Source organism: Danio aesculapii, chromosome 12 (genome assembly GCF_903798145.1).
Source record: "Danio aesculapii chromosome 12, fDanAes4.1, whole genome shotgun sequence".
Classification (NCBI taxonomy): Eukaryota; Metazoa; Chordata; class Actinopteri; order Cypriniformes; family Danionidae; genus Danio; species Danio aesculapii.
Genome location: NC_079446.1, coordinates 3,496,229 through 3,511,228, shown reverse-complemented (window position 1 = coordinate 3,511,228; position 15,000 = coordinate 3,496,229). Strand labels below are relative to the sequence as shown.

At 35.1% G+C, this 15,000-nt stretch overlaps 2 protein-coding genes across 2 annotated transcripts in view; one reads left to right on the top strand and one right to left on the bottom strand.

Annotated features, from left to right (window-relative positions):
* Positions 1-3,570, bottom strand: part of lrrc45 (leucine rich repeat containing 45) — a 23,677-nt gene extending 20,107 nt beyond the window's left edge. Inside the window, exons 1-2 of the mRNA XM_056469643.1 lie at positions 3,481-3,570; positions 169-425 (exon numbers count right to left, since the gene is read on the bottom strand). Of these exons, the coding sequence (XP_056325618.1) occupies positions 169-400 (232 nt within the window). The 5' untranslated portion in view covers positions 401-425; positions 3,481-3,570. The remainder of the gene's footprint in view (positions 1-168; positions 426-3,480) is intronic.
* A 1,017-nt stretch (positions 3,571-4,587) lies between these two features.
* LOC130238817 (WD repeat-containing protein on Y chromosome) overlaps positions 4,588-15,000 on the top strand; it is a 37,062-nt gene continuing 26,649 nt past the window's right edge. Inside the window, exons 1-7 of the mRNA XM_056469931.1 lie at positions 4,588-4,664; positions 6,981-7,203; positions 10,633-10,779; positions 10,949-11,071; positions 14,000-14,171; positions 14,249-14,295; positions 14,390-14,527. Of these exons, the coding sequence (XP_056325906.1) occupies positions 4,594-4,664; positions 6,981-7,203; positions 10,633-10,779; positions 10,949-11,071; positions 14,000-14,171; positions 14,249-14,295; positions 14,390-14,527 (921 nt within the window). The 5' untranslated portion in view covers positions 4,588-4,593. The remainder of the gene's footprint in view (positions 4,665-6,980; positions 7,204-10,632; positions 10,780-10,948; positions 11,072-13,999; positions 14,172-14,248; positions 14,296-14,389; positions 14,528-15,000) is intronic.

The following is a 15,000-nucleotide window of genomic DNA, read 5'->3' as shown; positions in this document are numbered from 1 at the left end:
ACGGTCAATTTAGTTCCTCTAATTCCCCTATAGCGCATGTGTTGGGACTCAAACCAGCAACCTTCTTGCTGTGAGGCGACAGTGCTATTCATTGAGCCACCGTGCCGCCCCATTGTAATAAGTATTCCCTAATACAAAAGATCGATATTACACAGCACTAGTACTCACCTTCCTCACTGAGCATGCAGTCGCTGAGGATGATCTCAGTGAAGACTGTGTCGTTCTGCAGGACTCTGGCCAGCACGCTGCATGTGTCCACAGTGATGCTCTGACCGCTTAGATCCAGCCGACTGCTGCCCGTCACTGTCCTGGTGTCGTGCAGCTGAGCCAGCACTGATTCCTGAGTGTCTATTCCTCCCTCCTTACACAGCCGCAGGTACGACCTCCTGAAGTCCTCCATCACATCTGCAGCTCCGTCACTCACACTGGCCAAAAAGAGAGGGAAAAATAAACAGACTGAAAAGACATGTGTTAGCAAAATAGATGTTTCAATTAGCATTTAAAGGGATAGTTCACATAAAAATGTCAATTCAAAAATAATCCATCCACTTTTCATTTTGTCTCAATATCTCAACTTTTTAAAACTTTTATTAGTTTATGTTGCTTCTGTATGTTTTTTAGTTCAGTGTCTGTTTTAACATTTATTTAATTTTATTACTAAGACTTAAAGGGGACCTATTATGCAAAAATCATTTTTATAAAAGGTTTAAACACAGTTGTGTGGCAGCAGTGTGTGAATATAAGCAGCTTCCAAAGATAAAAAAATGTAAATTTTATTTTTTTTATAATCACACTTGATAAAAACAGACTACAGAAACACTTTGATTGACATTCTCCTTTTGCACGTGTCATCAGAGAAGCCCCACCCACTTTACCATCTCTCCCTCATTAGCATAGGAGGTTAGTCTTGTTTTAGAATCTGCCACTATGCTGACACATATACATTTCTAGCCCCGCCCACTTTTGAAAAAAAAAGCTCAATCTCATTTGAATTTAAAGTGACGGTCACCAAAATGACACAATTAGGATCAAGGACTTAAAGGGGCAGATTCAAAGAGTTATAAAACATTATGTGTGAAGTATTTTGGGCTGAAACTTAACATACACACTCTAGGGCAATGTTTCCCAACCCTGATCCTGGAGGCACACCAACAGTACATATTTTGGATGTCTCCCTTTTCTGACCCATTAACTTCAGGTGTTGGGAGTCTCTTCTGATGTTATGATAAGATGATTCAGGTGTGTTTGATTAGGGAGAGGTTGAAAATGTGTACTGTTGGTGTGCCTTCAGGAACAGGGTTGGGAAACACTGCTCTAGGGACATCGAAGAGTTATTTTACATCTTGTAAAATAGGGCATAATAGGTCCCATTTAATGTGCTGAAACACTGGGTCATCACTGGACATGTTCTGTTAACTCTGTTAAAACGACCCAGCAGGAACAGAACTGATGTTGCATTGGGGGATATTGCATTTTGTTTGGAAATGAAAATCAGTTTGACGTCAGTGTCCAATGTTAGACATTTTAGATGCATTTTTGTTACTTTCCACCGCAACCTAAAAACAATATATCAACGTCTAATAATGTTACAGCTTGACGTTGTGTGGACGTTACCAATATGACGTCTATTAGACGTTAGATTTTGGTTGCCACACCTGACGAATAAATGCTAGTATTTGACATCAATATGACGCTGGTTTAAGATGTTAGCTCGATGTTGGATTTTAATCACTTTCCAACACAACGTCATTTTACGTCGTTACTGGACATCAAAATAACATTGTCCTTACATGCTGGTGACCTAAATCTGACCTAATATTAACGTCTTATGACTTGTGTGTCTGCTGGGTTAATACGGATGTGTTGACAAAATTCAATTCATGTTTATTTCTATAGCGCTTTTACAGTGTATAGCAGCTTAACAAAGAAGTTCTAGTAAATTGAAACTGTCCAGTCCAGTTTTCAGAGTTACAGTTCAGTTCAGTATGGTTTAATTTTCACTGCTTGGTATGTTTGATTTACCATTCTGTCCATCATCATTATGACGGTGTCGGTTCCACCAATCCCCGGACGAGCCGCAAGGATTTAAAGCCCCGACAGACCAATGTGTGGTGTGCGCTCTGCCTCGGCGTACCATTTGTGCTCCACGCAATTTGATTGTGCAATGCTTCGGCTGTTTAGTGATTTATTATCTCAGTTTACTGTGGTAATTCGAGTTTGCTTGTTGAACTTCGTTGGCTTTAAGTAACATAACGTGATGGTTGTTGTGTGGTTCTAAACTAAGCTTTGACCATTTTATCCGGTTTGTTTTAGTTTCGATTGATGTTTTGTTAGATTAGCTTGAGTGTTTTGCCAGTGGTGTATTTTGAGTTTTGTAGCTTTAATTAGTTTAGTTCGGGTGTCGTATACACTGAAGATTTCGGTGTTTATTTGTATTTATTTTTGACGCCTAGTTTAGACTTTAGTTTTAAGGATTGTTTTGTTAATTTCTTTTATTTGGCTTACACTCGTTGTTTTTGTTCAAAGATAATTATTAATGTTTCTTTTTCCTCTCCAATTACTGTTACATAATTTTCAACTATTGAGTAAAAAGCTTAAATAGAGAACTGATTCCTGCCTCATCCTTGACCTGTCGCACACATTACACCCGTCTCACTTAAATGTTACAGCATCCCAATAAAACATCTTAAAAACGTAACACTGCTGAAAGTCCAAACACTGAAGAGCAAATCCATCGATGTGAAGCTCCACAAACTTCACCAATTAACCAAAGTGAAGGAAAAAATAAAACAAAAGGAAACTGACAAACTCGTTAAGAGGACAAACTAAAATCCAACAGAAAATGACATCAAATGTTAAAAATAGTATTGAACTAAAAACTAATTTTATAAAAGCAAAACTTTAACCTTGGAGAGACATTATAGATGATAAAATAGATGATTTTACAGTATATTCAGACATTCGTTCAGTACAACTTGTAACACCTGCTCCCTACATTGTTTACCATGGTACTTTGAATATTCGGTCTGAAAACCCATGTAAGCAGGCTTGAAAATAACATTATTATTTACACATTTTTTGTGTGTGTGTATTTACATTATTAACACTATTTATTTGACTGTGAACAATGTTGTACAGTATTTAGTATTTGCAATGAACCCTTTTCTGAAATTATTTAAGGAGAAAGTCCCAATATATAATACCCTTTACCTCAATATATAATAGAACCATCAAATTTCATTGTCCTCTTAATATAATAGTGAGTCGTGGAGCATCTACTACTAGGCTACTATAGTATTGGCACAAATTACATGATTATTAAACAAAAATAAAAATGATCGTATATTAGTAATGTGCTTCATTTGTGGTCAGTGTTAAAGCAAACTAACGTTTTTTTGCACCGTTAAAATCAAGTTAGCGTATACAGTTAATTTAGCATTCCGCTTACTTTAAATGAAGAGTAATAAAATGATAACTAACCTCTCATTCAGCCGTTAAAATGCATTATTTGTCCAGGGTTGTGACAGAACGGTCCTGTCTTTTATTATTGTTTCATATGACAGTTTAAAGTATCCAGGAAGAGAAATAACTTCCGGTTGGAAACAGCAGAATTGTGGGATATGTAGTTTTATGCAGGATATGCAACGTAGAAAATACAGTATATTTTAATAAACAAATAATAATTGTAATAATTATTTATTTCCATGTATTTTATTCGGATCGGATTACATACTTATGTTTGATTTTAGTAGGTGTTTTTACAGTAATCTTAAATAGGTCTAACTAAAGTTACCGCAAAAAAGCTAACATAATAGCGTGAATCAACGTGATTTTTTTTTGTTTCAGGTCAGACAGTTACAGTCCTAGAAATACCTTTTGTTTGTCTAAATCAGTATATTTCTGACAGAAGTTTATGAAAAGTGCTCAGCCAATCAAATTTGAGAGCACGAGCCACTGTAAATTATGAAGAGCTACGATTTTCTGTCAACTAAGTTAACAAAGAAACAACGCAAGGTTTGTGTTTTCACTATTGTCTATTTATTACACACAACAACACTTATGAACTGTATATCGAGTGTTAACATTAACTTAAACAGTTTTGTTTGTTTTTTAAATGTATCTGTCAGACCTTCGTCGACAGTTAACGACAGTTGTTTATCAATGTATGATTTCAGTTTGGGTGTTTTTCACTCTGTCATAACGTACATCGTCCTACAAACTGTCAACGACAACATTTTATTACCTTATAATAAGAAATTATTAACTATTATCCTTAACAACTAATAATAAACATAATTAACTTATGATAATAAACAGATAAACATTGTTGATGAAAAAGTGTTCAGTTACGTATTAAGTGAGCAACCCTTCTGAATTCTGTTGTTAGATATTGTCCTGGTAACTAATGGATGATTAATCTATAACTGAGCATCTGTCTGCTGCTTTTAAACTGTGGGAGGCTGGAGGAAGATCAACACTCAACAAAATATAAGAGAAATATTTTTGGCCAAGGTTTTTTGTTTTCTTTTTTTTTTTACAAAATCTATAGCTGTTCTGCTCTAAACATCTATTGTTGTTGTTATTAGGTTTACTATGGACACTCGGAAACGACATAAGGATCTATGGAAGGTCTATAAGGAGGAAAAACCTAGCAGTACTCATCAGTAAGTGCATATCTATCTATCTATCTATCTATCTATCTATCTATCTATCTATCTATCTATCTATCTATCTATCTATCTGTCTATCTGTCTGTCTGTCTGTCTGTCTGTCTGTCTATCTATCTATCTATCTATCTATCTATCTATCTATCTGTCTATCTGTCTATCTGTCTGTCTGTCTGTCTATCTATCTATCTATCTATCTATCTATCTATCTATCTATCTATCTATCTATCTATCTATCTATCTGTCTGTCTGTCTGTCTGTCTATCTATCTATCTATCTATCTATCTATACACACACACAGTCCACAGAATTTCTTAAAACACTATATATATGCGACCTAAAATAACTTATTTTTGATGACTTTTCTCAGCACTTACGACATTATTTGCTTTTATTCTTGTATTTTGCTGTGATATACACAATAAATCTTGACAAATTTGTCTTTTTTTATATTAAGAACTACTGGAGTCGCAAAATCCTGGAGGGACTGATATAGATATTACATACAGAAGCATTTATGCATACTTTTGCCAAAGATATTGCATTAAATACAGTTATATACTGCTCCTCTGTCAATGCCTGCTGTGATTAATCTAATGTTTAAATTAAATATAACCTTTTAAAGTGGTTTGTTGTCAGATACTCATGGCAACAAGAAAATTATTTAGTGATTAATTATAAAATAGAAGCTTAATGACTGGAGAATTTAATTGTTTACTATGTTACTAACATACTAACTATGTTACTACATAGTTGAATGAATTGACACTCCATAATTGTAATTATCCATAATTAAGTAATTATCCATATAATAAATAAATAAATTATTGTAAAATTGTTTAAAAAAGTGTATATATATATATATATACACACACTTTTTTACATTTTACAGGTATATTTTATTTGAATAAAATGTATTTTTCATTTGTTCTTTTGACCAGTTGTCATTTTCTAAAAGAAAAAATGACAGAAAATGAGTCACAAATATAGAAAGAAGTGCTCTAAATTACAAATTTTCTATTTGAAATTTAGAAGAAATGATATCAGACCTTTATAGGATAAAAAATATAATTTTTTACTCACAACCATACCTAAAAAATCCAGTAAAACTGAAAATTTTCAAGTGGTCTATTAATTTTACCATATCAATATATAGATGTATGTGTGTGTGCGTGCGTGCGTGTGTGTGTGTGTGTGTGTGTGTGCGCGTGCGTGCGTGCGTGCGTGTGTGTGTGTGTGTGATTTCAAAAATCTTATTTTTTTCATTTTCTAAGATGTTATTAATATCAATGTAGCTTTTTTATTAGTAAGTGTTAGCCATGAAATGTGACAAGATTATAAAAATAATAGTGTTGAACTGGATGCACGGCTTTTGACTTCAAAATAAAAATAAATTGAATTTTTTTGTATATTTAAAACATTTTTACAATTAAAAAAAAAACAAAATTCTATTGTCGTTTTTTTATACTTTATAAATGATTGTTTTTTTCCTTGTCCAAAAATATTATTAGAACAGATGCCATTAGGTCATGGCCAACTATGGAAAACAGTTCAGGCTCATTAGATCAGATAAAAAGTTTATCCCACTTAGTTGTGCCTTTTCAAAATGTATGGGCATTTTCCATTAATAATTTTCAATGCAATTTTCTGAAATGTGCTCAAAAATATAGGTGGATGGAAGCAGCTAGTGATACAGATGGAGAATTTAACTGCAGTTGGAGTTTTTTCCACAGGGTGTCACTGTCTCTCTTTCACACACACACATTCTCATTCATTCATTTTCCTTCAGTCTCTTTATTCGTCAGGGGTCACCACTGCGGAATGAACCACCAACTTATCCAGCATATGTTTTACACAGTGGATGCCCTTCCAGCTGCAACCCAGTACTGGGAAACATCCGTACACACTCATACACATGCACACACACACTACGGCCAATTTAGTTTCTTCAATTCATCTATAGCGCATGTGTTTGGACCGTGGGGGAAACTGGAGCACCCGGAGGAAACCCACATCAACATGGGGAGAACATGCAAACTCCACACAGTAATGCCAACTGGCCCAGCCGGGACTTGAACCAGTGACCATCTTGCTGTGAGGCGACAGTGCTGACCACTGTGCCACCGTGTCACCCACACATACTTTCTCTCACTTGACAACCTCCTTCCGCTCTGTTGCACTATATACTGCAATATATACATATACGGTCTCTAGATAACATCTTTATCAATGTTGAATCACAGCTGCTATAAATGACTCTGTGCATACATACTTCACTCCATATTTCCTCTCTCTGCTCCACTTAATCTCTAGTGTTGCTGGCCGGAGTGTTCGTCTGTTGGAGTCTCTGCAGTCGAATCATCTGAGGCTCTTCATGGAGTCGTTCTTCAGGCAAAGATCTGATCTCAGCAGAAGACTCCGAGCGCGTGACCGAGTCTCAGCTAACTCCATGAGCTTTGAGGATTTCTTTTGCTGTCTGAAAGAAGCGACAGGCCAAGACTACCAGAGAAGTGACGTGGAGGATTTTTTCAATGAGGCCAGTTGCCTTTAGTTTGTGGCTATTACTTTAACTTGCTGAAAAGATCAGATTAGGTCTGTTGTGAATTTGTTTTTTCATCAGAAATGACTCATATCTCAGACAAATTCTTACTTAAAAATAAAAGTGAATAAGAAACTAGTATCAAGAATATATGCATGCATACAGTCTGCCAAGTCTCTCTCTACCTTATATGTTAAAGAGAAATGGGAGAAGGAGGCGAACATATTTCTGTCAGAAGAAGATTGGACAAATATTTGTAAAACACAACATACTACCTCCAGTTGTGGTCAATGGAGAGAATTCTCATGGAAAAATATGATTAGATTCTTTATTACTCCAAAAAGGAAATACTCACAGAATGGTAACTTAGATTCTGCACGTTGCTGGAGACGATGTAACAATTTTATGGCTGATTATTATCATATATTCTGGAATTGTCCAGCAATCCAATCTTATTGGTTAATGGTGGTCACTGAAATTGAATCAATACTGGGTTTGGAGATTGATCATGGTACTATATATTTAGGAAACATACAAACCGATTTTAACGCACAAGACAAATACCTTCTCAAAATACTATTAGTTGCTAGTAAAAAAGCAATAACCAAGAAATGGTTGGAAGAGATTTCACCAACAAAGGATGAGTGGATAACAATTGTAGATAATATGTTTGAAATGGAGAAACTCACCTTTTCTTTAAGACTAAACATGGATAAATGTTAAAAAAATTGGTCAAAATGGTTTATATATAAGAATACAGAAAATATATAATTTGCTAGGAAATGCTTTGCAATGAGTGCGACCCCCCCTCCCTCCTCCCCTTATTTATATTTATTTATATTTTTTATTATTACTTATTATTATTTTTTTATATATGTACATATATATGTATATTGTATATGTGAAATATTTTGTTTGGACCGCACATTACAGATTGTAAAAGACTGAATCATATGGACTTGAAGGAAACTATGTTGGTGTTTATGCTTATAATACAGTACCTTTTACGGGCGGGTTGGGGTGGGGGGCTAATGGGAGAGTAACCTGTACTATAAAAACAACTGTATAAGAAGAATGTAATAGTTGTATGTGATGCCTCTGGTGATCTGTTTGTTCCGTTATGTTAAAACGAATAAAAAACAAAAGTTAAAAAAAAATAAATAAATAAAAGTGAAAAGATAAAGTAAACATAAATAAAAATATATATCAAACTTGACAGTGCATGTTCAGAGTAAATAAATGATTAAATAGATGATTAAATAAATGATTAAATTACAAAATTTGATCCTAAAAAGTACAATAGGCCTCTATTTACAATGAAGTCTCTTTGTTAGTTAATTGAAGTCCATAAAGTCCATGTTAGTTAATACATTCAAATCAATAGTAAGAAATAGCCATATTTATTAGGGATACAATGGACAATTTTATTCCTTATTACAGTTTTTCTCCATTGGTTTGGCTCATTTCTTAAACAGAAATTACATTCTCAAAATTCTAAGATCATTTGGCAAAACAATGTTACAGTTTAGCACAACACTAGCTCACTTGCAAAATCTCATATCTCTCCAAAAACAGTTCACTCATGTATCAAAACTAAATTCTCTTCCCATATAAAAAGTCAGTGCCATAAAAATGGCAAATATCCTTCTCAATTGCTTTGGCTCATTTCTTGAAACAGACCGGACACTCTCAACACTCTTGGTGCTTTTACCAAAATAATGTGGATGGTTCGGCACAACACCATGGTTGACCTGCAACAGCTCATAGCTTTCCCAAAACTGTTCACTCATGTGTCAAAACTAAATTTCCTTCTCATTTAAGCAGTCAGTGCCCCCAAAATACCTCGTCCCTTTGGCATTGTGGAAGCACTGCAAGTCAAAATGTTTAGTTGTTTTGTCACTATCGCAGAGGACCATTGAAATATCCCTCATGTCCACCTTACAGTCTTAGCCCAGTCCTTCACTGACAATGGTTACTGTACTGTTTTTGTCTAGCTAACAGAATACAATTGTGGAAATTGTAACCATTATCAATCACACACATAAAGTAATTTCCATACATCAGAATAAAACAAAATATACTGTAATATAAACACACAAGCAAAAAACAATGAAAATTATATGCAGCCTACAGTGCTTGATTGGTCATCTGAGATGAAATTCCTCCTTTGTTAAATAAGTTTTAGTTTCACCTGACTGTCAGATGCTGTAATAAATGTATCAAATGTTCCAGGGACTAATTTTGACAATTGAACAGACTATTGTGCATGTGATGACATACAATGGAATGGCGCTCACACATTTTGGAGCGAACAACTATTGAACTGAGAATCAACAATCAGTTTAGATCAACTAGATCTATTCACTTGGAAATTGTGCTAAATGTCGGCTACCTGCTTGATCATTTGCAAAGATGTACTTAGACATTTGCAATTTGATGAAATGAATGAGAAAATCAGGTCTGTTGTGAAAAATTGCCAAGTGGTTTGGAGGTTTGTCCATGTTGTTTTGAGAATGTAATTCCTGTTTCAAGAAATGAGCCAAACCAACAGAGAAAAATTATAACCTAATTTAATAAAAGTACTATCACTTTTTTATTTGAATGTGTTATAGGCATCATTCATTCATTCATTCATTCATTTTCTTTTCGGCTTAGTCCCTTTATTAATCTCGAATCGCCACAGCGGAATGAACTGCCAATTAATCCAGCATATGTTTTACGCAGCGGATGCCCTTCCAGCTGCAACCCATCACTGGGAAACATCCATACACACTAATTCACACACATACACTACGGACAATTTAGCCTACCCAATTCACCTATACCACATGTTTTTGGACTTGTGGGGGAAACCGGAGCACCCGGAAGAAACCCATGGGAACACGGGAGAACATGCAAACTCCACACAGAAATGCAAACTGACCCAGCCGGGGCTCAAACCAGTGACCTTCTTGCTGTAAGGCGATTGTTCTACCCACTGCACCACGTGCAACTGGTAAATTTACATCACATAAGACTGATAAAAAGTTTAGTTAAATTAATGGTAACAAATGTAAACTTATTGTAAAGTGTTAACGGACAATATAGGCCTATAATTACGCTATAATTATTTCAGCATAGAATAACATGTGAAAATGTTTGAAAATAAGAATATCTTTTTATATATAACTCTTGTGAATATTCCTGCAAATGCAGTCTGACTATTCTTAAAAAAAAAACACTCTCAAAGTAAAAAAATATATATAATTATTCACAGTTTTTTGAAGTACTCGTGATATAAACATTGTGCATGTTCATTATCATGATATGTTTATTGAATATCAGCATATGTCTAAATATTCATTCATTCCTAACCACTAGACCACCAGGGAAAGGCTATGTCTATATATGATCAGAGTAAACATTTCTTCATTGTTTTTTGTACAGATGAGCATCTCATGTGATGGCCGTGTCGAATGGCAGACGTTCCAGACCTTCATGCTGCAGCATTATAAGCACATCACGCAGTCGATGCAGCCCTGTCAGAATCTACCCATCTCTCATCCTTTAATACGCAAGTGTACCTATAACAAGGTGATGGCTAACAACTTTTCATTTACTTCTTAGCCTTATGTTGACTTTACGTTTCTGTAGCAAAGCCACCAAACTGTTATTATGCATTTTTTAATTGTTTATGTCTGTTTTAGAAATTAAATGGCATTTTTTACTCTTATTCTACTACTCAAATGATTTATCACATCAGCAAGAAGCTATTGTGCGTGTGTTGGCGTTGACTCTGTCTCCACCGATGCGGTACGTCAGTGTCAGCAAGAGAGGAACTCTCATCGCGTGGAACCGTCATCTGAACCACTTAAAGCCACTAGAGGTCACATATTAACATTTGATTCACATAACGATGATCATATCACACTTCAGCTTGAGGATCAATTCCCACTGTCAACAGGTTGAATATTAGCATGCATATTAGACAGATATTCAATAACTAGCATGTACAATATTGATATCACAAGCACTACAAAATACTGTGAAAACATTTTTATTATTTAAACTTTTTGAGTGTGGAAAATAACATACTTTACTTTCTGTTCTGTCATGATTAACCAATTAGAAACAAGTATTCCTAAGATCCCCTTACTATTGACAAGCAGCAAATTAGAAATTCAGTGAGGTAATAGTCATCAATAGTTACAGTAATAGTAGGCATGTTAACTTACAAAATGTTAGTTCCATTAACCAATGTTATGCAAGTAAAATTAAAAACCTCTAAATTGTGGTGACATTTATTTTTTTTGTCTTTAATTAGTCCACAAATTGTCAAGAGGTACACATTTGTACTGAAAGGGTACATATTGGTAGCTCAAATGTACATATTAGTTTGTAAAGTAGTCAAGAGTAACACATTTGTACCTAAAGGATCCATACTGGTAGCTCAAAAATAAATATTAGTGCCTACAATTGTCAAGAGGAACACATTTGTACCTAAAGAATCCATATTGTTAGCTCAAATTAGTACCTAAAATTGTCAGGAGGGACACATTTGTACCTAAATGATCCATACTGGTAGCTCAAATATACATATTAGTGCCTAAAATTGTCAAGAGGTACACATTTGTACCTAAATGATCCATACTGGTAGCTCAAATATACATATTAGTGCCTAATTGTCAAGAGGTACACATTTGTACCTAAATGATCCATACTGGTAGCTCAAATATACATATTAGTGCCTAAAATTGTCAAGAGGTACACATTTGTACCTAAATGATCCATACTGGTAGCTCAAATATACATATTAGTGCCTAATTGTCAAGAGGTACACATTTGTACCTAAATGATCCATACTGGTAGCTCAAATATACATATTAGTGCCTAAAATTGTCAAGAGGTACACATTTGTACCTAAATAATCCATACTGGTAGCGCAAATATACATATTAGTGCCTAAAATTGTCAAGAGGTACACATTTGTACCTAAATGATACATACTGGTAGCTCAAATATACATATTAGTGCCTAAAATTGTCAAGAGGTACACATTTGTACCTAAAGGATCCATACTGGTAGCTCAAAAATAAATATTAGTGCCTACAATTGTCAAGAGGAACACATTTGTACCTAAAGAATCCATATTGTTAGCTCAAATTAGTACCTAAAATTGTCAAGAGGGACACATTTGTACCTAAATGATCCATACTGGTAGCTCAAATATACATATTAGTGCCTAAAATTGTCAAGAGGTACACATTTGTACCTAAATGATCCATACTGGTAGCTCAAATATACATATTAGTGCCTAAAATTGTCAAGAGGGACACATTTGTACCTAAATGATCCATACTGGTAGCGCAAATATACATATTAGTGCCTAAAATTGTCAAGAGGTACACATTTGTACCTAAATGATCCATACTGGTAGCGCAAATATACATATTAGTGCCTAAAATTGTCAAGAGGTACACATTTGTACCTAAATGATCCATACTGGTAGCTCAAATATACATATTAGTGCCTAAAATTGTCAAGAGGTACACATTTGTACCTAAATGATCCATACTGGTAGCTCAAATATACATATTAGTGCCTAAAATTGTCAAGAGGTACACATTTTTACCTAAATGATCCATATTGGTAGCTCAAATGGACATTTTAGTGCTTGAAATAGTCAAGAGGTACACATTTGTACCTAAAAGACATAATGTATATTAGTGTCCAGAGGTACACATGTGTACCTAAAGGATCCATATTAGGGGTGTATGGATCACAACCCACGGTTCAGAATGCACGTGACCCGTGAATTAATAACTTTTTTGAACTTTTAGGTTAATACAACATTTATAACAATTGCAAAGAGATTGCCTCCCGCGTCATTCATATTACATGTATAAAAGCATTTTGGCTTCCCTGTAAAATATAATGATGAAAAAAATAAATCAATAAAAAATCTAAATAAATAAACAAATAAATAAAAAATAATGATGACGGAAAAAGATGTCAAATGCTTTCTTAGGTTATTAATTAAAGGTGTTCTCTGTCACTGTTTGTATAGCCTGCATTCATGCATTCAGTGTAAAGCTGCACAATTAAACATTAAAAAAGTCATGATCTCAATTCAAACCTGCGCAACATGAACGATAAATGATAGTGATCGCATATGTTTATTAATGCTTCTAAACAATGCATTCAAATCTGCGTTTGATCGAGAGAGATTCAGTTTTCACACTTTTTCAGGTCGTCACAAACAATTAAATAACACAGAAGTACAGGGAGGACAGTTTATAGTTCAGATATAAACACTGATGTTTATGGTAAAGATTAAAATCACTGTTTAATGGACCTTGTGATCCGAACCGTGAGATTTGTGACCCGTTACACCACTATTGGTAGCTCAAATGTACAAATAGTACCTAAAATAGTCAAGAGGTTCACTTTTTCTACTTTTTAGGTTCTAATATGTTTCTTTAAGGTACAAATATGGACCCTAATAGTACCTTTTGAAAAGACACTGCTCCAGTGATAGCTCTCGTATTATTATTTCTGAAAGTGAAAATTCTAATGCAGTTTAATGAAATATCCCTTTATCGAAATGGCTGAACACCCAAGCATAAAAAAATAAAAAACATTTGTCTTTTGTGGGTGGTTTTGCAAAATACTGTATGGATTTTATATGATGAATTTCAGCTAACGTTTTCATTTTGCACAATTTGAAGTGACAATTGAGAATTGGTCCCCAAACTAAAGTGTAACCATACTATTTGTGACTTAAGGATCTAAAAGCTCTTCTCCATCTCTGCAGATGTGGGGTGAGGCCTTTATTAAAAGGCATCATCGTAAGCGGTTCCAGGGTTGGGTCACAGATGCTGTCTACATGGCAAACGTTCACAAGATAGCGGTAGCGACCCTAAACAGGGGCATCCATTTCTTTGACGTTACCACTGCATCTGGTTTCGAGCAGATTCATTTGTACGGTATGAGCCCACAAAACTGACGGATGTACTGTATTCTGTTTGTCTTTTCACTTTTTGACCTTGCTGTGTTTTCTCAGGACTGACTCATTTCGCCAGTGCTCTGTGTTATTGGTATGACACAGAGGTAGGTGCCTGCATCTCATGTTGAACTGGAATTTATTTTAGAGCTGGTCTGTATTTTTTTTGTCTTGGTTTACTGTGAGTCATGTTTGATCTAGGCGCCAGGAGAAAAGTGTGTGCTGATGTGGGGAGATGAGAGGGGCTCGGTGAATTTGCTGTGGTTCCTTCAGCCTTTCAAGGGGCTTTTTGCAATGCCTTTCACCATGCAAAGCGGCCCTGTTAAGATCTCTCTGCAAGTGAGTGAGGGTGTGCGTCTTCATATAAGGATTTTTATTATTATTTTTTAATTTAGTTTCATTTTTATTTTAATTTTTATTTTAATTTATCTATTTTGTATTTTTGATTTATTATTATTATTCATTCATTTATTTTCTTTTTGGCTTGGTCCCTTTATTAATCTGGGGTCGCCACAGCAGGATGAACCGCCAACTTATCCAGCTTATGTTTTTACGCAGTGGATGTCATTCCTGCTGCAACCCATCACTGGGAAACATTCATACACACTCATTCACACACATACACTCTGGACAATTTAGCCTACCCAATTCACCTGTACCGCATGTCTTTGGACTTGTGGGGGAAACCGAAGCACCCGGAGGAACCCACGCAAACACTTGGAGAACATGCAACTGACCCAGCCAAGGCTCGAACCAGCATCCTTCTTGCTGTGAGGCGAACGTGCTACCCACTGCACCACCGGGCAGCCTAA